Genomic DNA, 25,141 nt, shown 5'->3' with positions numbered 1-25,141 from the left:
ATAGGAATAGGATACATACTCTAGTAGTCCACTATAGGAATAGGATACATACTCTAGTAGTCACTATAGGGAATAGGATACATACTCTAGTAGTCCACTATAGGGAATAGGATACATACTCTAGTAGTCCACTATAGGAATAGGATACATACTCTAGTAGTCCACTATAGGGAATAGGATACATACTCTAGTAGTCCACTATGGAATAGGATACATATCTAGTAGTCCACATAGGAATAGGATGCATACTCTAGTATTCCACTATAGGGAATAGGGTGCATACTCTAGTACTCCACTATAGGGAATAGGTGCATACTAGTAGTTTACTAGGGTGCATACTTAGTATTCCACTATAGGGAATAGGGTGCGTACTCTAGTAGTCCGCTATAGGGAATAGGGTGCATACTCTAGTAGTTTACTATAGGGTGCATACTCTAGTAGTCCACTATCGGATGCATACTCTAGTAGTCACTATAGGGAATGATATGTGCATACTCTAGTAGTCACTATAGGAATAGGGGCATACTCTAGTAGTCCACTATGGGTAAAGAGTGCTATGCGGATGGGCATATCTAGTAGTCCACTATAGGGAATAGGGTGCATACTCTAGTATTCACTATAGGGTATAGGAGCATACTCTAGTAGTCCACTATAGGAATAGGGTGCATACTCTAGTAGTCCACTATAGGGATAGGGTGCATAAGTGGACTACTAGAGTATGTACCCTATAGTAGACTACTAGAGTGGGCAATCTATAGTAAACTACTAGAGTATGCACCCTATTCCCTATAGTAGATTACTAGAGTATGCATCCTATTCCCTATAGTGGACTACTAGAGTATGCTCCTAATATTCCCTATAGTAGACTACTAGAGTATGCATCCTATTCCCTATAGTAGATTACCAGAGTATGCTCCTAATATTCCCTATAGTAGACTACTAGAGTATGCACCCTATTCCCTATAGTGGACTACTAGAGTATGTATCCTATTCCCTATAGTGGACTACTAGAGTATGCACCCTATTCCCGATAGTGGACTACTAGAGTATGCACCCGATAGTGGACTACTAGAGCATGTACCCTATAGTAGACTACTAGAGTGGGCACTCTATAGTAAACTACTAGAGTATGCACCCTATAGTAGACTAGAGTATGCACCCTATTCCCTATAGTGGAGTACTAGAGTATGCACCCTATTCCCTATAGTAGACTACTAGAGTATGCACCCTATTCCCTATAGTAGACTACTAGAGTATGCACCCTATTCCCTATAGTAGACTACTAGAGTATGCACCCTATTCCCTATAGTGGACTACTAGAGTATGCATCCGATAGTAAACTACTAGAGTATGCACCCTATTCCCTATAGTGGACTACTAGAGTATGCACCCTATTCCCTATAGTGGACTACTAGAGTATGCATCCGATAGTGGACTACTAGAGTATGCACCCTATTCCCTATAGTGGACTACTAGAGTATGCACCCTATTCCCTATAGTAGACTACTAGAGTATGCATCCGATAGTGGACTACTAGAGTATGCACCCTATAGTAAACTACTAGAGTATGCACCCTATTCCCTATAGCGGACTACTAGAGTACGCACCCTATTCCCTATAGTGGAATACTAGAGTATGCACCCTATAGTAAACTACTAGAGTATGCACCCTATTCCCTATAGTGGAGTACTAGAGTATGCACCCTATTCCCTATAGTGGAATACTAGAGTATGCATCATATTCCCTATAGTGGACTACTAGAGTATGTATCCTATTCCCTATAGTGGACTACTAGAGTATGTATCCTATTCCCTATAGTGGACTACTAGAGTATGTATCCTATTCCCTATAGTGGACTACTAGAGTATGTATCCTATTCCCTATAGTGGACTACTAGAGTATGTATCCTATTCCCTATAGTGGACTACTAGAGTATGTATCCTATTCCCTATAGTGGACTACTAGAGTATGTATCCTATTCACTATAGTGGACTACTAGAGTATGTACCCTATAGTAGACTACTAGAGTGGGCAATCTATAGTAAACTACTAGAGTATGCACCCTATTCCCTATAGTAGATTACTAGAGTATGCATCCTATTCCCTATAGTGGACTACTAGAGTATGCTCCTAATATTCCCTATAGTAGACTACTAGAGTATGCATCCTATTCCCTATAGTAGATTACCAGAGTATGCTCCTAATATTCCCTATAGTAGACTACTAGAGTATGCACCCTATTCCCTATAGTAGACTACTAGAGTATGCACCCTATTCCCTATAGTTGAGTACTAGAGTATGCACCCTATTCCCTATAGTGGACTACTAGAGTATGCACCCTATTCCTTATAGTGGACTACTAGAGTATGAACCCTATTCCTTATAGTGGACTACTAGAGTATGAACCCTATTCCTTATAGTGGACTACTAGAGTATGCACCCTATTCCCTATAGTAGACTACTAGAGTATGCACCCTATTCCCTATAGTGGACTACTAGAGTATGCACCCTATAGTGGACTACTAGAGTATGCACCCTATTCCCTATAGTAGACTACTAGAGTATGCACCCTATTCCCTATAGTGGACTACTAGAGTATGCACCCTATTCACTATAGTGGACTACTAGAGTATGCACCCTATTCACTATAGTGGTCTACTAGTGTATGTACCCTATAGTAGACTACTAGAGTGGGCAATCTATAGTAAACTACTAGAGTATGCAACCCTATTCCCTATAGTGGACTACTAGAGTATGCACCCTATTCCCTATAGTGGACTACTAGAGTATGCACCCTATTCCCTATAGTAGACTACTAGAGTATGCACCCTATTCCCTATAGTGGACTACTAGAGTATGCATCCTATTCCCTATAGTGGACTACTAGAGTATGCTCCTAATATTCCCTATAGTAGACTACTAGAGTATGCACCCTATTCCCTATAGTGGACTACTAGAGTATGTATCCTATTCCCTATAGTGGACTACTAGAGTATGCACCCTATTCCCGATAGTGGACTACTAGAGTATGAACCCTATTCCTTATAGTGGACTACTAGAGTATGCACCCGATAGTGGACTACTAGAGTATGCACCCTATTCCCTATAGTGGACTACTAGAGTATGCACCCTATTCCCTATAGTAGACTACTAGAGTATGCACCCTATAGTGGACTACTATAGTATGCACCCTATAGTGGAATACTAGAGTATGCACCCTATTCCCTATAGTGGACTACTAGAGTATGCACCCTATAGTAAACTACTAGAGTATGCACCCTATACCCTATAGTGGACTACTAGAGTATGCACCCTATAGTGGACTACTAGAGTATGCACCCTATAGTAGACTACTAGAGTATGCACCCTATTCCCTATAGTGGACTACTAGAGTATGTCAGACAAGTGACAAAGGATTAGAGTTGTTGAAAGTACCTTTGCGAGACTAGCCGTGAAGAGAACACATTCAAACAGCTCTCCCATCTTCTGCAGGAACTCATCCACATGAGGTCTCTTCAGCACGTACACCTGCAGCCACAGATTAATATAGGATGATTCAAAACAAGAAAAGGCACGTGTTTTATGTGAGAAGTGGTCTGAAGCAGAAAAATAAAGGAAATTCACATGAGCACCACAATGCCTACCCCACCCATGCTCTACCAAGGTTTTTCAGTACACAGCTTTGACCTACTACAGTAGCTATGTTGGTCTATTGTACTAAAACTAATGTATATGCAGGTTGTTTACGATTCAAACCTTCTCAAACAGCCTAATCATCTAATTTCCTTGGTTTTTACACCAGAAGGTGTAAAACACAACATTATTATACAACATTATAATACATCATAACACAGCAATACAAGTCAAGTAAAAAGTACACAAAAATAACAAAATGGAAACAGAAATAATGTATTTGTTAGTATTTATTAACAGCTGATTTTCCAGAGGGAAGCGAAAACCCTGAAAAAAACCCAGAAACCCATTTAAACCAATAAGGAGAAATCAGGGAAAATGTTCCAGTTCTCTTTTAACAAGACAATATGATGAAGGAGGAAGTTCCCATACCCATTAACTGTTTACATACTGTGGCGTACAGCAGGTCAGCCACCAGGGGTAGACTCGTCGACGCCTGGTGACATACGGAGTATACATCACGAGGCGATGGCTCCATCTGCTGGACGTGCCAGGTCTCGACGGGCTCTCTTGCCAGAACTAATTGGGGCTGATTGGGGATTGGTGAGTAATCAAGGGGCTGATTGCTCACCAGCTGTACAAGTCCCATAAAGCTGCCAGAAGGGCAGCACACAGGGGAGAGACTGGGGGAGGAAAGGACTCCCGTATAGTTGGGGATGGTACCAGAGGTAACAGGAGAGTTCAGTTTTTGATCCCTACAGGATACAACAAGGCCCGGATCCCAGAAGACGGTATCCCGGAGAGGGTCTCATGGGGGATACAGCAAGACCCGGAGCCCAGAAGACGGTATCCCGGAGAGGGTCTCATGGGGGAGACCTATTCTTTTCTTTTATCAAACACCTGTGAAACTGAGCTAATCCTACTCTGTCTGATCTGTGTAGACGTTTTGACACCAACCCCCTGGTCTGCCACAATACATTGACTGTCACATTAGGAAATTTAGAGGTGGTCATCTGAATGTTTCCCGGGACGACGACGATCTTCTTTTGATATCGCGCAGCGGAAGAGCTGGATGATCCAGTGAGACCAGAAGATAAGTGCATAGAGAGGTCCTGGCGCTCCGTCAATCAGCTGGTGTACGCAATTCAGGGAACACAATCCTCCCACCTTGCCATTAAACAGCGTGTCCCTGGGACGTAGCGTAGGGGGTGGCGTGCATCTGACGGATGAGGGGGGTGGCGTGCATCTGACGGATGAGGGGGGTGGCGTGCATCTGACGGATGAGGGGGGTGGCGTGCATCTGACGGATGAGGGCAATGACGTATTCTATCTCCAGTCTCCTCCGTAGTAGCAAGATACGCGCAGTAGTACACACCACAGTCCCTGTCCAAAGATGCTCTTTGAAGAGCCACCGAATAACTCAAAATAAGCACACCGTGCGTGTGTGTCGGGACTGGGAGGGGGTCAAAACGTCTCCTCCAAGAAGTGAACCCAGGACCTTCAGATCCCATGGCGGTGACGTTAACGCTTACGCTACAAACCCGGTCATAAACGCATTATCTTGACAGTATTTAAAATGGACAGTCTGGTGATAACAGGAAACTTTTGTTGAACATTTATTTATATTGCTTGGTAAAATGTTTTATTTTTGTCAAAAAACAGTTGTGTTAAATAGTCACATAGCTAACCAAGTTAGCAAGCATGGCATTTTCTTTTAACTGCACAAAGGGAATGCAGGCAACCAATGATGTTGGTGTTATTTAACCTGTGTGCACCTGTAGCCCCCCCCCGGCTACTTTTTACTTGGATGGTGACTTTAGCTTTTCGGGAACACGTTGAAAAGTAACTTGACACAGTCAACGCAAATTTGGAGTATTGTATTTTGTTCCTAATGCTAACGACCCTGTTAAAAATACGGTATGCGGTTCTCGGTAATGACCGAACAGCTCATGACGAGATGCGGGGAGTGTGTTGTATACCTCCAATCCGATAAAAATTCGCAAATCAACTTTGCACAGATATAAATGGTAGGGAGATTTGAATTTAACATTGAGCTTCAACCAATGCTATACTATTACACCTGAAACCAGTCAGAATTACAACAACTACAATCACTGATCACACACACATTAAGTCAAACAATCAGACAGCTATCCGCTTACTCTTTCCCAGACCAGTAGCAGTAGCCGCCACCCAGTTCAAGTAATCATGAACAGGCCAACCAGGATACACACAGCCTATCCTGGATTACTTGAACTGGGTCACAACCTTTCTTCTCCTCCTCTTCTTCTGGAGTTGAGCTCAGAGGAAATGGGAGCAACAGTGGAACATTTGATCGGATTTTTAAAGACTTGTGAAAATATAACTTTTTAAAAATTTGGCTTCTATAAAAGTAAAATTGATCATTTCTGACAATACCGTCGGAGACACTAATGACTCCGGTGCGCATAATCAAATAACCAGTATTTAAAAGTGAATATAAAGAGACAGTAGTGATCCTACAGTACCTGATGAACTGTGCCATCTATCTCCACTGGGACTATGAAGTCAGCATTGCTAATGGGCTGTAAGAGAGAAGAGATAAAAACACAACATGTCAGAGAGTGTCTCAGAAACGGTTCCACAGTGGTGTAATACAACAGTCACACAGCAGAGGGAGAGCTTGCACTGTGCCATAGATTTTAGGCTAGCACACCCATTCAGTCGCCTTCAAGAACAGAAAACTAATCTTCTCCTGCCCGAACAGAAAACTAATCTTCTCCTGCCCGAACAGAAAACTAATCTTCTCCTGCCCGAACAGAAAACTAATCTTCTCCTGCCCGAACAGAAAACTAATCTTCTCCTGCCCGAACAGAAAACTAATCTTCTCCTGCCCGAACAGAAAACTAATCTTCTCCTGCCCGAACAGAAAACTAATCTTCTCCTGCCCGAACAGAAAACTAATCTTCTCCTGCCCGCTTTTCAGTATTATTCTCCTTCCCTTTTCCCGCCAAAACAAAATCTCTCTATTTCTCTCTGCCTTTCTCTCTAACTAACTATAGGACAGAGAGAGAGAGAAAAACTGTACCAAGTAAAAGAGAGGAGGAGAAGAGGGGGATTACGAGAAAGATATTCTGGATAATGACACCAGAGGCCAAGCAAGGTCACTGTTAGTCAACACTCTCTAACACGGGACAGAACAGTCTCTACCGCTGTTGACTCTCTAACACGGGACAGAACAGTCTCTACCGCTGTTGACTCTCTAACACGGGACAGAACAGTCTCTACCGCTGTTGACTCTCTAACACGGGACAGAACAGTCTCTACCGCTGTTGACTCTCTAACACGGGACAGAACAGTCTCTACCGCTGTTGACTCTCTAACACGGGACAGAACAGTCTCTACCGCTGTTGACTCTCTAACACGGGACAGAACAGTCTCTACCGCTGTTGACTCTCTAACACGGGACAGAACAGTCTCTACCGCTGTTGACTCTCTAACACGGGACAGAACAGTCTCTACCGCTGTTGACTCTCTAACACGGGACAGAACAGTCTCTACCGCTGTTGACTCTCTAACACGGGACAGAACAGTCTCTACCGCTGTTGACTCTCTAACACGGGACAGAACAGTCTCTACCGCTGTTGACTCTCTAACACGGGACAGAACAGTCTCTACCGCTGTTGACTCTCTAACACGGGACAGAACAGTCTCTACCGCTGTTGACTCTCTAACACGGGACAGAACAGTCTCTACCGCTGTTGACTCTCTAACATGGGACAGAACAGTCTCTACTGCTGTTGACTAACATGGGACAGAACAGTCTCTACTGCTGTTGACTAACATGGGACAGAACAGTCTCTACTGCTGTTGACTAACATGGGACAGAACAGTCTCTACTGCTGTTGACTAACATGGGACAGAACAGTCTCTACTGCTGTTGACTAACATGGGACAGAACAGTCTCTACTGCTGTTGACTCTCTAACATGGGACAGAACAGTCTCTACTGCTGTTGACTCTCTAACATGGGACAGAACAGTCTCTACTGCTGTTGACTCTCTAACATGGGACAGAACAGTCTCTACTGCTGTTGACTCTCTAACACGGGACAGAACAGTCTCTACCGCTGTTGACTCTCTAACACGGGACAGAACAGTCTCTACTGCTGTTGACTAACACGGGACAGAACAGTCTCTACCGCTGTTGACTAACACGGGACAGAACAGTCTCTACCGCTGTTGACTAACATGGGACAGAACAGTCTCTACCGCTGTTGACTCTCTAACATGGGACAGAACAGTCTCTACTGCTGTTGACTCTCTAACATGGGACAGAACAGTCTCTACCGCTGTTGACTCTCTAACATGGGACAGAACAGTCTCTACCGCTGTTGACTCTCTAACATGGGACAGAACAGTCTCTACTGCTGTTGACTAACATGGGACAGAACAGTCTCTACTGCTGTTGACTAACATGGGACAGAACAGTCTCTACTGCTGTTGACTCTCTAACATGGGACAGAACAGTCTCTACTGCTGTTGACTCTCTAACATGGGACAGAACAGTCTCTACTGCTGTTGACTAACACGGGACAGAACAGTCTCTACCGCTGTTGACTAACATGGGACAGAACAGTCTCTACCGCTGTTGACTCTCTAACATGGGACAGAACAGTCTCTACCGCTGTTGACTCTCTAACATGGGACAGAACAGTCTCTACTGCTGTTGACTAACATGGGACAGAACAGTCTCTACTGCTGTTGACTCTCTAACATGGGACAGAACAGTCTCTACTGCTGTTGACTCTCTAACATGGGACAGAACAGTCTCTACTGCTGTTGACTCTCTAACATGGGACAGAACAGTCTCTACTGCTGTTGACTCTCTAACATGGGACAGAACAGTCTCTACTGCTGTTGACTCTCTAACATGGGACAGAACAGTCTCTACCGCTGTTGACTCTCTAACATGGGACAGAACAGTCTCTACTGCTGTTGACTCTCTAACATGGGACAGAACAGTCTCTACTGCTGTTGACTCTCTAACATGGGACAGAACAGTCTCTACTGCTGTTGACTCTCTAACATGGGACAGAACAGTCTCTACTGCTGTTGACTCTCTAACATGGGACAGAACAGTCTCTACCGCTGTTGACTCTCTAACACGGGACAGAACAGTCTCTACTGCTGTTGACTAACATGGGACAGAACAGTCTCTACTGCTGTTGACTAACATGGGACAGAACAGTCTCTACTGCTGTTGACTAACATGGGACAGAACAGTCTCTACTGCTGTTGACTAACATGGGACAGAACAGTCTCTACTGCTGTTGACTAACATGGGACAGAACAGTCTCTACTGCTGTTGACTCTCTAACATAGGACAGAACAGTCTCTACTGCTGTTGACTAACATGGGACAAAATAGCCTCTACTGTGACCAAAAGCTTGGCAATTAAATTACTTCCATTTGCATGGATCTAAGAGGAGACTTTTCTGAGTCTTCTTATCTACCTGTCAGGTGTGCCGGCAGCTTGCTCTGCACTAACTAATTAGCTACTTTTAAAATTGACTTTTTCCCCCAGAACAGGTTAGAAAATGGTGACGCTCTCCGAGTTGGTTATCTATAAACTCAGACTGCTTTACAAACACACGGTGCTGCTAGCTCACAGAAGACACAGCCTGGATCTGTCCTACTGGAAGTTGTTGAGGACACAGAGGTCCGTAAAGGAGAAAGGAAACGATGACGCGCTCTCTGTTGTTTTATCTACAGCTCAGACTGCTTTAAGAGACGAGAGACAAATGCTTTTTGAAGTCGGTTCAATTCTTAAAAAAAAAAAAATCACACCGTTTTCAATTTCGGTTTCAATTATTTGGGTTGAACGCTGTAACACAGAATAAAACCATGAATAAAAGTCCCATGAGGGTAACGACTGCCCAGTAATGCTTATCACTTAATATATTTCAGTTGTTATGTTTACTACATTAGTTTTATTTGATGACTTTATTATGTCATTCTAAGTCATCTCATCTCTATAGAGCTGCTGTCTGACAAAATCACTGTTTCAGTAGTTGTTCCAAGTAAATAAAGGCATACTTTTATGGCAGCTGAATAGCAATTATCAATCACTTAGATCATGTATTTTCAGGTAGAGATACCTGGTGAAGCAACAGCTGCTCTCTATTTCCCCTCACGATACGTCGCTAAGCAACAGCTGCTCTCTATATATCACCTCACGATACGTCTCTAAGCAACAGCTGCTCTCTATATATCACCTCACGATACGTCGCTAAGCAACAGCTGCTCTCTATATCACCTCACGATCACGATACGTCGCTAAGCAACAGCTGCTCTCTATATTACCTCACGATACGTCGCTAAGCAACAGCTGCTCTCTATATCACCTCACGATATGTCTCTAAGCAACAGCTGCTCTCTATATCACCTCACGATCACGATACGTCGCTAAGCAACAGCTGCTCTCTATATTACCTCACGATACGTCGCTAAGCAGGAGCTGCTCTCTATATCACCTCACGATCACGATACGTCGCTAAGCAACAGCTGCTCTCTATATTACCGCACGATACGTCGCTAAGCAGGAGCTGCTCTCTATATCACCTCACGATCACGATACGTCTCTAAGCAACAGCTGCTCTCTATTTCGCCTCACGATCACGATACGTCTCTAAGCAACAGCTGCTCTCTATATCACCTCACGATCACGATACGTCGCTAAGCAACAGCTGCTCTCTATATCCCCTCACGATACGTCGCTAAGCAACAGCTGCTCTCTATATCCCCTCACAATCGCAATACATCGCTAAGCAACAGCTGCTCTCTATATCACCTCATGATCACTATACGTCACTAAGCAACAGCTGCTCTCTATATCACCTCACGATCGCACATTCTTCTCTCTTCTGTAGCAGTCGTGCGCAATGGATTATGGTCATTGTAGTTATTTTCAGCGTGTTATGTGCTAAACTATGTAGAATTTGGCTTGCTGTAAACTACAACTCCCTACTACATCGCACAGTTCAGGCTGTATCTGATCAATCTCTAGAGAAACACTGCAATGCGCGCACTGAGCTCTCAGGAAAAAAAACTCAACAAAATGGAATTCAAATAATTGAACCAACATCTGTCAATTAATTGTTTATTAACTTCTTATGGCTGCAATCCCGGTAACAAGATGATATGACAACAGCCAGTGAAAGTGCAGGGCGCCAAATTCAAAACAACAGAAATCTCATAATTAAAATTCCGCAGACATACATGAGTCTTATACCATTTTAAAAAGGTAATCTTATTGTTAATCCCACCAAAGTGTCCGATTTCAAATATGCTTTTCAGAGAAAGCACTACAAACGATTATGTTAGGTCACCACCAAACCACAATAAGCACAGCCATTTTTCCAGCGAAAGATAGCGGTCACAAAAAGCAGAAAGAGAGAGAATTAATCACAAACCTTTGATGATCTTCATCAGATGACACTCATAAGGACTTCATGTTACACAATACATGCATGTTTTGTTTGATAAAGTTCATATTTATATAAAAAAATCTGAGTTTACATTGGCGCAGTACATTCACTAGTTCCAAAAACATCCAGTGATAGTGCAAAGCCACATCGTTTCAACAGAAATACTCATCATAAATGTAGATGATAATACAAGTTATACACATGGAATTATAGATATACCTCTCCTTAATGCAACCGCTGTGTCAGATGTAAAAAAAACTTTACGGAAAAAGCAAACCATGCAATAATCTGAGACAGAGCTCAGAACAAGAGTCAAATTAGCCGCCATGTTTGGAGTCAACAGAAACCAGAAATTACATGATAAATATTCCCTTACCTTTGATGATATTCATCACAATGCACTCCCAGGAATCCCAGGTCCACAATAACTGCTTGATTTGTTCGATAATGTCCGTTATTTATGTCCAATTAGCTACTTTGGTTAGCGCGTTTGGTAAGCAATTCCAAAGTCACAAAGCGCGTTCACTAAAACGTGACGAAATGTCCAAAAGTTCCGTAACAGTCAGTATTGAATCAATCTTTAGAATGTTGTTAACATACATCTTGAATAACGTTCCAACCGGAGAATTACATTGACTTCAGTTGAGCGATGGAACGGAGCTGCCTCTCACGTGAACGCGCGTGGTCAAACCGTGGTCACCTCATGGCAGTGGTTACTCATTCCTGTCTCCTTCGGCCCCCCTTCACAGCAGAGTGATCAGACAAAGTTCTATTGACATCTAGTGGAAGCCGTAGGAAGTGAAAACTCATCCATATCTCGCTGTCATTTCAATGAGAGCGTGGTTGAAAATCTACCAGCCTCAGAAAAAATCCAAACAGGAAGTGGAACTTCTCAGGTTTTTGCCTGCCATATGAGTTCTATACTCACAGACATAATTCAAACAGTTTTAGAAACTTCAGAGTGTTTTCTATCCAATACTAATAATATATTAGCAACTATGACTGAGGAGCAGGCCGTTTACTCTGGGCACCTCTGTGCACCTTTCATCCAAGCTACTCAATACTGCCCCTGCAGCCATAAGAAGTTAAAATACGAAAAATGAATGGCTCAGAACTAAGTACTTTACAAACACACGGTCTAATGTATGTGTAACCCTACATGATTACAATGAACAGAACAAGCGCAGTGGATCTAGGGGAACTGAAAGTAAAGAGGAAACTGTTCTACAATATGTAGGTTAAGTCTACACATTATGACAAAGGCAAGATAAGCCTCATTCAACATACTATTTATTTGTATTTAACTAGGCAAGTCAGTTAACTTCTTTGGGGTAGGGGGCAGTATTTTCACGTCCAGATGAAAAGCATGCCCAGAGTAAACGGCCTGCTACAAAGCCATACAAGCTAGAATATGCATAGTCTTAGTGGATTTGGATAGAAAACACTCTGAAGTTTCTAAAACGGTTTGAATGATGTCTGTGAGTATAACAGAACTCATATGGCAGGCAAAAACCTGAGACAAAATCCAACCTGGAAGTGGGAAATCTGAGGTTGGTCGATTTTCAACTCAGCTCCTATTGAAGATACAGTGGGATATTGGTAATGTTGCACTTCCTAAGGCTTCCACTAGATGTCAACAGTCTTTCGAACCTTATCTGATGCCTCTACTGTTTAGTGGGGCCGAAGGAGAGAGGAATGAGTCAGAGGTCTGCCAGCAGCCACGAGCTGACCATGCGCGTTCACATGAGAGTTTGCTCCCGTTCCATTTGCTTTTCTGAAGACAAAGGAATTCTCCGGTTGGAACATTATTGAAGAATTATGTTAAAAACATCCTAAAGATTGATTCAATACATCGTTTGACATGTTTCTACTGACTGTTACGGAACTTTTTGACATTTCGTCTGCTTTTAGTGAACGCGCTTCGTGACTTTTAATTTGTTTACCAAACGCGCTAACAAAAGTAACTATTTGGACATAAATGATGGACATTACCGAACAAAACAAACATTTTTTGTGGAAGTGGGAGTCCTGGGAGTGCATTCCGACGAAGATCAGCAAAGGTAAGTGAAGATTTATAATGCTTTTATGACTTTTGTTGACTGCATAATATGGCGGCTATATTTGTGTCTTGATTGGGCTCTGACCTCAGATTATTGCATGGTTTTTGCTTTTTCCGTCAAGCTTTTTTGAAATCTGACACAGCGGTTGCATTAAGGAGAAGTGCATCTAAAATTCCATGCATGACAGTTGTATCTTTTAGCAATGTTTATTATGAGTATTCCTGTAAATTGATGTGGCTCTCTGCAAAATCAAAAGATGTTTTGGAACTTCTGAACGTAAGGCGCCAATGTAAACTCAGATTTTTGGATATAAATATGAACTTTACCGAACAAAACATACATGTATTGTGTAACATGAAGTCCTATGAGTGTCATCTGATGAAGATCAAAGGTTAGTGATTCATTTTATCTATATTTCTGCTTTTTGTGAATCCTCTCTTTGGCTGAAAAAATGGCTGTGTTATTCTGTGAATAGGCACTCACCTAACATAATCGTTTGGTTTGCTTTCGCCGTAAAGCCTTTTTGAAATCGGACACTGTGGCTGGATTTACAACAAGTGTATCTTTAAAATGGTGTAAAATATGTTTTGAATTTGATGCCCAGCAGTTTCACTGGCTGTTGACGAGGTGGGACGCTACCGTCTCACGTACCCAAGAGAGGTTGAGAACAAATTCTTATTTACAATGACTGCATACACCGGCCAAACCCGGACGACGCTGGGGCCAAATTGTGCGCCGCCCTATGGGACTCCCAATCACGGCCGGTTGTGATACAGCCTGGAATCGAACCTAGGGTGTCTGTAGTGACGCCTCTAGCACTGAGATGCAGTGCCTTAGACCGCTGTGCCACTCGGGTACCTATGAAGGCTGATGAGGGGAGAATTAAAGCGGGAATCGTTAAAAACGGCGAAACAGCCACCACCATATTACAACAAAGTTACTACACATTTCTAACCCCTTTTCTCCTCGGACATCATGGCAACACAAGAGCACAATATGTAGTGATAATCATTTTTTATAAAGTTAGATGCTAAGGCTTTTTACCTTGAATGAGCAATGTACCAAGTTCAACTTTGTCTCCGAGGACAATTCGTTTTGCAGAAATAATCTTAACATAAGACATGAAAACTGTACATTGATAATACCAGCCTACCAGGGCTTAATTTGTATTTATTTTTTTACCTTGAATGAGCTGTGTACCAATGTCTCATCCAAGTCGATCACTACACACTTCTTCCCATAGTCTGATATGTTCATCTCTGGTAGGAGGAATTTGGCTGGAGGCTGAAGGAGAGAGAGAAGATATTATATGTTAGAGAGAGAGATGGAGGTAGAGAGATGGAGGTAGAGTAGAGAAAGAGAGAGAGAAGAGAAAGAGAGAGGAGAGAAAGAGAGAGGAGAGAAAGAGAGAGAACGAGAGGAGAGAAAGAGAGAGGAGAGAAAGAGAGGGGAGAGAAAGAGAGGGGAGAGAAAGAGAGGGGAGAGAGGAGAGAAAAGAGTGCATAATCAACACATTGAGATGTCATTAGTTAAATGTGTGAGGCAGGGTGGATTAGCAGCCCAGTGTTAATAGTGAGTCTGGTGTTTCCCATGAAGAAAGATTAAGGGAGAGAAACATGAACACTAGCTAACACTGTGCTGTAACGGTCTGCTGGTTCTCACTTCTGAACAGATCGGGTCTAGGCTGGGTTTCTGTACAGCACTTCGAGATATTAGCTGATGTACGAAGGGCTATATAAAATAAACTTGATTTGATTTGATTTACATCAGACAGAACCAACAGACACTCCGAAGGACTGAAGCTACCCATCCCTGCCCGGCATCATCTCAGAACAGGAATCCCATCATCTTTGTCCTTTCCTCTCAACACTAACCCAGTGTAATATATAGTGTGTTTAATCCCTCCAGATTTCTGTCTAATCTGAAGAGATCAAAGTTAACAACTTTCACACATTCTGACAAACAGTAACAGGTCATGTTGCGGTCAACCAGTACAGACCGAGCCTGCGTTCCATTTCTCTCTTTTTTTGTTTGTTATTGTTTCACATTCCAGATACAGTGCACTACTTTTAACCAGGGTCCATAGGGGCTCTTGTCAAAAGCAGTATACTTTATAAAGAACAGGGTGCCATTTGGGATACAGCCAGACAGGACTACTTTCCAGAAAAATCACTGTCTGTCCTTCACAGGAACGCAGGACTATATTAACACCAGATCAATGTCGCTAACTGAAACATTTTCTACGTGGACCTGAAGTGCTATGGAAAATGGAAGCCCTCCATGACGGTGCTAGTGAAAGACGGACATGCAGCAGATCTAACCTACTTCATAAAAAAAATTAAAAAAAAGGGTAGACTCAGCAATAGGAGACGATAATACACACAGTGACCACGGCAACTAGTACCCTCTGTTCCCTGCCTCGAGGTCAAAGCTGAGTCTATGTTTAATAGACTTGGGTGTCATGGTCCAGACACAGACTGTGGTAGGGGATCTAGCCAGTGTTTATCTTACTCGCTAGATAACGAGCTCTTCTCTAATACCCTCATTAGCTAAATGGGATCAATCACATTCTACTTTCCATGAGAGCAGAATCTATGACTGTATCCCGAATAGCACCCTATTCCCTATGTAGTGCATAGGGCTCTAGTCAAAAGTAGTGCACTATGTAGGGAATAGGGTGCCGTTTGAGATGCACATAGACTACAAGAACCAATGGGATTGAAGCTCTCACAGAGTAAGCCTATGTCTGTAAGGCAATAGGGGAAACTTTTATCATAGTGCATTGCTTGTGCACTATGAGTGGCGCAGCGGTCTAAGGCACTGCATCTCAGTGCTAGAGGCGTCACTACACACCCTGGTTCGATCCCGAGCTGTATCACAACCGGGCCGTGACCAGGACTACCATAAAGCGACGCACAATTGGCCCAGCGTCGTCCGGGTTAGTGGAGGGTTTTGATCGGGGTAGGGCATCATTGTAAAATAAGAATTTGTTCTTAACTGACTTGCCTAGTTAAATAAAGTTTCAACATATAAAATGTAGCATAAACCTCATTGTAATCAGACAGCGTGATTTAATGACAATTTTCTTCAGAAATGTGCCTTACAGAGAGGCAAACATGTCGTCCCTACAGCTACATTTACTGTTCCTTGTCAAAACGTATTCAAGAGGCCATAGTGGCTTCTTCTAGTACGGCGGTCTGGCTACCAGTTGACTTTCTACATAATTGATGGGTAGGCTGTCTAGGAGGTTCCGTTAGTTTGTTTACCTAGAGAGCGTCTCATTCTGGTCCCAACAGATTTTTACGTTGTCTGTCGTTGAACCAAATGAAGACATAATTTGTGAGAGCGATTAAAGAGAAGTAGTAGAAACAACATGTCTGTAACTGGCTTTAGAAAAGCCATCCAGGAAGATTGGTCAGGCTGGCAGTTAGTGTTGTTAGGGAGTTTTTTTCAAATGCAACCAAACCACTTGTATCACTCATGCAGGAGATGCAATAAGCTTGAACACCGTTTGATTGCTTACGAACCCCTTAAAAATTAAACCCACCACCATGCTAAATTCAGATAAGAGGACTTCAGCCCCCCCCCCCCCCCCCCCCCCCCAAAAAAAAATCTAATTGCGATTTGTGTACCAAAATATTGCAATTTGAGATCAAAACACTTAGAATAGAAATAGAATGATGGTTCTAATGTTATGGTTGGAATACAATGGGCATTTGGAATGCAGTTTTGTTGGCATGACAACAGAAGTAAGGGAGGAGAATGGTTGTGACAGAGTAGGAACCAAAGTGTTGGTCAGTGTTTCACCGTGGGACCCTAATTAGATTTAAATAGATAGGTACATTCAGACAACGAATATTTGCCTTTTCCTCTCAGATTAAGAACAAGCTGTTGCACAAACAATGCTGATATTCCACACCACTGGTACCGGCCTGTAGCAGAGCAAAAGTTTACTAGCAAGATTTGTCCCATCTCAGTGGATTTAGCTAGCGATTAGCATTAGGGGCTAACCCACATTTTTTGGGGGTACTTTTGCAGCTTAATATCGCAATTTTGATTTAAATTTGATTAATCGTGCAGCCCTACCTAGAGCCAAGACATTCAGAGCAGATACAGAGCCAAATCTTAGACTTGAGATCCATGTGCCTATAAGTCACATTTATCTCATTGGACAGCAATGAGTGACTTAATGATTTACATGATAGTCATTAGTCAGTGTTAGGATCACGGATCTTAAGTTAGGATTCAGCCACTTAAGGACTGAGCGGCCACATGCAGAAGGAAAGATAAATAGTGATACATACACTAGGGATAGGAATAACCTCGACCTGGTCAAACTAGACACACAGAGAGAGAGAGAGAGAGACAGTGAGAGAGACACAGACAGACAGAGACACAGAGAGACAGAGACAAACAGAGAGAGACAGAGAGCGAGAGAACGTCACAAACATGGAAACATAACAGTCAATGTTGAAACAGATTTTCTGGAGTTCTTCAAAGACACTTCTCGTCTTTATTGTTTATCCGCAGTTTAGAAGTATTGTGTGTGTGTGTGTGTGTGTGTGTGTGTGTGTGTGTGTGTGTGTGTGTGACTTGTCCCTGTGTGTCCTAGTGTGTCTGACTTGTCCTTGTGTGTGTACCTTTGGTTGTGTCCCGTTCTCCTCTGGGGCTGGAGGCAGGGAGGTGGTTGTGTTGTTGGAGGCAGGAGGCTCCACATTGTAGTTCCTAAAGCAACAGAAGAACGTACTGAAAACGCCTGGACTCCTCTGCTTCTTCAAACTGCTGTTGGACTGGGAGACTGGAGGGGAAACAGAGGAGAGACGTTAAAACATTAAGAGTAAAGAAACAGAGCTACTGAAAACACCTCTGCTTCTTCAAACTGCTGTTGGACTGGGAGACTGGAGGGGAAATATATCTTGCTGTGTTTTTGTAAACGCAAATCTAAAATACTTCTTATTGTAATTTCTGCAAAGTATCAGACTAATTTTGTGCTTCAGTTACACTTCTCCACTTAGATGAGAAATCTTTGCTGTGGTTTTCAGACCAATCAAAAGTCCCACATTCATGAACAGGCATTCGATCAGCAGACAGCGCTCTGACTGATGGCAGCGAGAAAATGGCGATGGTTACTTTTCTCTAGTAGTTTTAGCAAGTTCAAATCCACCAGTAACTTCAAGCAAAACATTAGGAAATGTAGCTGGCTACATTTTTTCTGTGGTAAACATAAGAAATCTGATGGCCGTGCATCATCTTTGTAAAAAAAATACCTTGCTCTTTCATTGTATGCTAATTTACTTATTGTATGCTAATTTACTTATTTTTTTGCATTCATTTATTTAGTTGCCCGCCCCATGTCGCTCTATAGAAGAAAAAAACAACACTTGCCTTTCAATATAAAATGTAGGTGAAATGGTTTAAATCAATGTATAACTCAACTTCATTACTGAGCAGAAGTATAGCACTCTGGGAAAAACAGAGCAGAGAGAAATACTAATGAATAATATATATGAACGCACATAGCTGCTTTCCTGCAACCGGAAAACAACCCGTGTTATGAAGGCAGCACGCAACCCGTGTTATGAAGGCAGCACGCAACCCGTGTTATGAAGGCAGCACGCAACCCGTGTTATGAAGGTAGCACGCAACCCGTGTTATGAAGGTAGCACGCAACCCGTGTTATGAAGGCAGCACGCAACCCGTGTTATGAAGGCAGGACACAACCCGTGTTATGAAGGCAGGACACAACCCGTGTTATGAAGGCAGCACGCAACCCGTGTTATGAAGGCAGCACGCAACCCGTGTTATGAAGGCAGCACACAACCCGTGTTATGAAGGTAGCACACAACCCGTGTTATGAAGGTAGCACACAACCCGTGTTATGAAGGCAGGACACAACCCGTGTTATGAAGGCAGCACGCAACCCGTGTTATGAAGGCAGCACACAACCCGTGTTATGAAGGCAGCACGCAACCCGTGTTATGAAGGCAGCACGCAACCCGTGTTATGAAGGTAGCACGCAACCCGTGTTATGAAGGCAGCACGCAACCCGTGTTATGAAGGCAGCACGCAACCCGTGTTATGAAGGCAGCACGCAACCCGTGTTATGAAGGCAGGACACAACCCGTGTTATGAAGGTAGCACGCAACCCGTGTTATGAAGGCAGCACGCAACCCGTGTTATGAAGGCAGCACGCAACCCGTGTTATGAAGGCAGCACGCAACCCGTGTTATGAAGGCAGGACACAACCCGTGTTATGAAGGTAGCACGCAACCCGTGTTATGAAGGCAGGACACAACCCGTGTTATGAAGGCAGCACGCAACCCGTGTTATGAAGGCAGCACGCAACCCGTGTTATGAAGGCAGCACGCAACCCGTGTTATGAAGGCAGCACGCAACCCGTGTTATGAAGGCAGCAAAGTAGTGTAGTAGCTGTTGTTGACCCTGGTCTGACAGACTAAACCACTGATCAGAAAATAACCAGTGACATCAGTCACACATAGCCTAGCTGTAGACGCTCTACCGAGCACGCTCTCTCCCTCTTGTTCAGTCTCTTCCCGCTTCCCTGCCCCCCCATACCTCTTCCCCTGTCTCTACCCCCCCCTTCTCTCTCTCTCCACAGCCCTGTAAGTCAGTCAGTCTGACCCGGTAGAACCAGCCTATACAAGGCAGCATTCCTCTCCCTCCCTCTCTCTCTCTCCTCCACTCCCCTCCCCCCTCCACCCACTGGAGGGAGAGCTGCGGTCAGTCCACCCAAGCTCACACACCCAGTCAACCGCCCCTTCTTACGCCCCTCAACCCCTCCCCCCTACGCCCCCTCACCTCTCCGCGGGCCAAGCTGCAACACCAGGGCCAGTTCAGGAGGGTGCAACGTTAGTTACATAATGTTCAGAGGATAGAAATGTATTGTGTCACTCACAGTTAGGTCTTGGTAACGTCCCAAACCACACACTATTCCCTATATAGTGCCCTACTTTTGATCAGAGCCCTATAGGTGTGTGAATCCTGGTCAAAAGTAGGGCACTATGTAGGGAATAGGGTACCGTTTGCGTACAAACACGTACAAAGCCACCCCCCCGCCCCCACTTAAGCCAATCAGATCACGTCTCCCCCTGTTCCTACTCCCCTCCTACAAGCAGCAACTCAATAAGGAGCCACTAACACAGTGAACAGTGAGGCGCTGAACAGAGACAGACAGACTCACTGCTGCAGGACTGTTCTGAGAATAATGATAGGAATATGCTGGATGAGTCCTCCACCCAGGACTCACCGGTCAATACTGAGGAATATACACTGCTCAAAAAAATAAAGGGAACACTTAAACAACACAATGTAACTCCAAGTCAATCACACTTCTGTGAAATCAAACTGTCCACTTAGGAAGCAACACTGATTGACAATAAATGTCACATGCTGTTGTGCAAATGGAATAGACAAAAGGTGGAAATTATAGGCAATTAGCAAGACACCCCCAATAAAGGAATGGTTCTGCAGGTGGTGACCACAGACCACTTCTCAGTTCCTATGCTTCCTGGCTGATGTTTTGGTCACTTTTGAATGCTGCCGGTGCTTTCACTCTAGTGGTAGCATGAGACGGAGTCTACAACCCACACAAGTGGCTCAGGTAGTGCAGTTCATCCAGGATGGCACATCAATGCGAGCTGTGGCAAAAAGGTTTGCTGTGTCTGTCAGCGTAGTGTCCAGAGCATGGAGGCGCTACCAGGAGACAGGCCAGTACATCAGGAGACGTGGAGGAGGACGTAGGAGGGCAACAACCCAGCAGCAGGACCGCTACCTCCGCCTTTGTGCAAGGAGGTGCACTGCCAGAGCCCTGCAAAATGACCTCCAGCAGGCCACAAATGTGCATGTGTCAGCATATGGTCTCACAAGGGGTCTGAGGATCTCATCTCGGTACCTAATGGCAGTCAGGCTACCTCTGGCGAGCACATGGAGGGCTGTGCGGCCCCACAAAGAAATGCCACCCCACACCATGACTGACCCATCGCCAAACCGGTCATGCTGGAGGATGTTGCAGGCAGCAGAACGTTCTCCACGGCGTCTCCAGACTCTGTCACGTCTGTCACATGTGCTCATGTGCTCAGTGTGAACCTGCTTTCATCTGTGAAGAGCACAGGGCGCCAGTGGCGAATTTGCCAATCTTGGTGTTCTCTGGCAAATGCCAAACGTCCTGCACGGTGTTGGGCTGTAAGCACAACCCCCACCTGTGGACGTCGGGCCCTCATACCACCCTCATGGAGTCTGTTTCTGACCGTTTGAGCAGACACATGCACATTTGTGGCCTGCTGGAGGTCATTTTGCAGGGCTCTGGCAGTGCACCTCCTTGCACAAAGGCGGAGGTAGCGGTCCTGCTGCTGGGTTGTTGCCCTCCTACGTCCTCCTCCACGTCTCCTGATGTACTGGCCTGTCTCCTGGTAGCGCCTCCATGCTCTGGACACTACGCTGACAGACACAGCAAACCTTTTTGCCACAGCTCGCATTGATGTGCCATCCTGGATGAACTGCACTACCTGAGCCACTTGTGTGGGTTGTAGACTCCGTCTCATGCTACCACTAGAGTGAAAGCACCGACAGCATTCAAAAGTGACCAAAACATCAGCCAGGAAGCATAGGAACTGAGAAGTGGTCTGTGGTCACCACCTGCAGAACCATTCCTTTATTGGGGGTGTCTTGCTAATTGCCTATAATTTCCACCTTTTGTCTATTCCATTTGCACAACAGCATGTGACATTTATTGTCAATCAGTGTTGCTTCCTAAGTGGATAGTTTGATTTCACAGAAGTGTGATTGACTTGGAGTTACATTGTGTTGTTTAAGTGTTCCCTTTATTTTTTTGAGCAGTGTATATCGTCAGTCACAGGCTTCATTAGGAAATGTGTTGATGTTGTACCCACAACAACAATGCGGTCATATTCCAACCAAAAACCCTGGACGAACGGAGATATCCGTACAATGCTGAGAGCCCCTATTGCAGCATTCAACGTCAGCAGAAAGAACCCCGATGACTCTGTGGCGCACACAAGGCAAGCAGGTACGATCTCTGCAAATCCATTAGGGACGCAGAAAGACAATACACAGACTCAAACTTTAATTGATGTTTGACAACTCAAAACTCGCGTTGCATGTGGCAAGGGCTACAGACTATCACAGAACACCAAAAAAAGGTAAAACTAGCTATGTGGTGCCTGCCGAAGCCTCCCTCCCAGACGAGCTTAACACATTATCTTCTGGCTTCGAGGCAGACAATCCCGAGTCATACAGGAAGAGACTCTAGCTGCTCCGGATGACCTTTCACTCTCCGAGGCTGAAGTGAGGGAGAAAAAATAAAAAAACTCGAGTGAATAGTCACAAAGCTGCCGGCCCAGATGGCATAGCGGGCCACGTCCTCAGAGTGTTGACCAGCTGGCGGACGTCTTCTCGGACAACTTCAACCTGACTCTTTCCCAGGCTGTAGTCCCCACCGGCTTTAAAAAGAAGACTACCAGCACCCAAGAAAAAAACACGGTGACATACCCAAATAACTAAAGCCACGTCGCACTCACCTCAGTCATTATGAAGTGCCTTAGAGAGGCTGGTTATGGACCACATCAAGGCCATCATGCCAGGCACACTGGACCCACTCCAATTAGCCTACCGCTCCAACAGATCCATGGAAGATGCCATTTTCCATCGCTATTCACATGGATGTAACATCTGGACAAGAGGAACACCTACGTTGAGAAAGTTGTTCATGAACTTCAGTTCAGCATTCAACACTATTGTTCCCTCCAAGCTGGACACCCCCCTCAGATCCCTGTGTCTGGATACCACCCTCAGATCCCTGTGTCTGGACACCACCCTCAGATCCCTGTGTCTGGACACCACCCTCAGATCCCTGTGTCTGGACACCACCCTCAGATCCCTGTGTCTGGACACCACCCTCAGCAACTGGATCCTGGACTTCCTGTCAGCCAGACCACAGGCTGACTTAACACAACAATCCTGTCACTGTCTTACAACACCACCGTCTACTTGCTAAGGCGGCTGAATAAATTTGACATGACGACCCGGGTCCTCTCCAAATACTACCGTTGCACCATCGAGAGCGTCCTGTCCGGTTGCATCACAGTCTGGTACGGGAATTGCTCTGTCCATGACTTCAAGGCCCTCCAGCGGGTGGTGAAGACGGCCCAGTACATCACTGGGACCGTGCTCCCACCCATCCAGGACATCTACTTGAAACGGTGCCTAGGGAAGGCCCGCAGCATCATCAAGGACCCCACACACCCCAGCCACAAGCTGTTCTCTCCCTTACCGACAGGCAGACGGTATCGGAGCATAAGGTCTGATAGAAACTGTCCCTGAGCCTGTTGGTATCTACAAGCCATCAGACTGCTGAACATTTGAACTGGACTGACCACCTGCTCTGATTCACCACAACTTAGCACACACCCACACCCTACTACCATCCTCTTATTATACTTCTCAGTTTATACACTGCCCCCAATCCCCCCCTATTCACCAAAACACATGTAAATAATGAGACTATAAATTGTGTCTTCCTGTATTATATTGAAATGTTTATTCTATTCTACTGGGCCATTTACTTTATGTTCGTATTCTTATCTTGTATTATTTCTTATTGTTGAGAAGGAACCTGGAAGTAAACATTTCATTGGATGATGTATACCATGTGTATCCCGTACACACAACTAATAAAAACTTGATTTGGGACGCAGACAGGATGTCAAATCACCATCACTTCACCTCTAAAAGGATTGGCGTAATCTTCTGAGAGAAAAAAATACATTATTCCAATGGAGTCACATTATTAGGGCAGAGAGCAATCAGATACCATGATGACATCCAAGTTGCAGGAGTCTCTCCCTCTCTCTGTATGTCTCTCCCTCTCTCTGTATGTCTCTCTCCCGGTCTGTATGTCTCTCTCCCGGTCTGTATGTCTCTCTCCCGGTCTGTATGTCTCTCTCCCGGTCTGTATGTCTCTCTCCCGGTCTGTATGTCTCTCTCCCGGTCTGTATGTCTCTCTCTCACTCACTCTCCCGGTCTGTATGTCTCTCTCTCACTCACTCTCCCGGTCTGTATGTCTCTCTCTCACTCACTCTCCCGGTCTGTATGTCTCTCTCTCACTCACTCTCCCGGTCTGTATGTCTCTCTCTCACTCACTCTCCCGGTCTGTATGTCTCTCTCTCACTCACTCTCCCGGTCTGTCTGACACTACCTGTTTGTCTCAAATTCCCTGACTGTCTCTCTCACACTGTCTCACTCTTCTCTATTTCTCCCTCCCTCTCATTTCATCATCCTCTCTCCCTCTCCCACGCTCTCCCTCTGGCTTCCAGTCAAATTAATGACTGCTTCTCTCACTTCAGTATGCTGGGTATTTAAATCTCTCCTTCAATCTAAGACCGACAGCGAGAGAGAATTAACGAACTAGCCTAGGCATCCATCGATGACAGTGCTGGGCTATAGAGCATCAAGATTAGTGACTGACCGATATGGGATTTTTGTATCCGATACCGATTTTAGAGTGGAATATTCACAGATAAGCAATATTTTTTATCATTATAGAAAACTTTAAACCAGCCAGGTCACCCATGATACAAGTCAGTATTCGATGTCCATCCATGTTCTGAGGACGTTGGGAGATGTGGAAACCTGCTACTAGGGGGCAACAGTGAGCGCTGTTACCTTCTAAGTAGGTTTTAGTATACTAGGGCGTTGTGGACGGGGACGGGCGTTGCTAGGGCGTTGTGGACGGGGACGGGCGTTGCTAGGGCGTTGTGGACGGGGACGGGCGTTGCTAGGGCGTTGTGGACGGGGACGGGCGTTGCTAGGGCGTTGTGGACGGGGACGGGCGTTGCTAGGGCGTTGTGGACGGGGACGGGCGTTGCTAGGGCGTTGTGGACGGGGACGGGCGTTGTGGACGGGGACGGGCGTTGCTAGGGCGTTGTGGACGGGCGCTGCTAGGG

The 25,141-nt window shown here is 44.7% G+C and overlaps 1 protein-coding gene across 1 annotated transcript in view; it reads right to left on the bottom strand.

Annotated features, from left to right (window-relative positions):
- The window catches only part of LOC120055446 (CTD small phosphatase-like protein), a 59,108-nt gene that overhangs the window by 8,909 nt on the left and 25,058 nt on the right, over window positions 1–25,141 (bottom strand). Inside the window, exons 2-6 of the mRNA XM_039003309.1 lie at window positions 17,801–17,958; window positions 17,465–17,497; window positions 14,343–14,444; window positions 6,141–6,197; window positions 3,436–3,528 (exon numbers count right to left, since the gene is read on the bottom strand). Of these exons, the coding sequence (XP_038859237.1) occupies window positions 3,436–3,528; window positions 6,141–6,197; window positions 14,343–14,444; window positions 17,465–17,497; window positions 17,801–17,958 (443 nt within the window). The remainder of the gene's footprint in view (window positions 1–3,435; window positions 3,529–6,140; window positions 6,198–14,342; window positions 14,445–17,464; window positions 17,498–17,800; window positions 17,959–25,141) is intronic.

Source organism: Salvelinus namaycush, chromosome 11 (genome assembly GCF_016432855.1).
Source record: "Salvelinus namaycush isolate Seneca chromosome 11, SaNama_1.0, whole genome shotgun sequence".
Lineage (NCBI taxonomy): Eukaryota > Metazoa > Chordata > Actinopteri > Salmoniformes > Salmonidae > Salvelinus > Salvelinus namaycush.
This window is presented reverse-complemented; position numbering and strand designations above follow the sequence as displayed.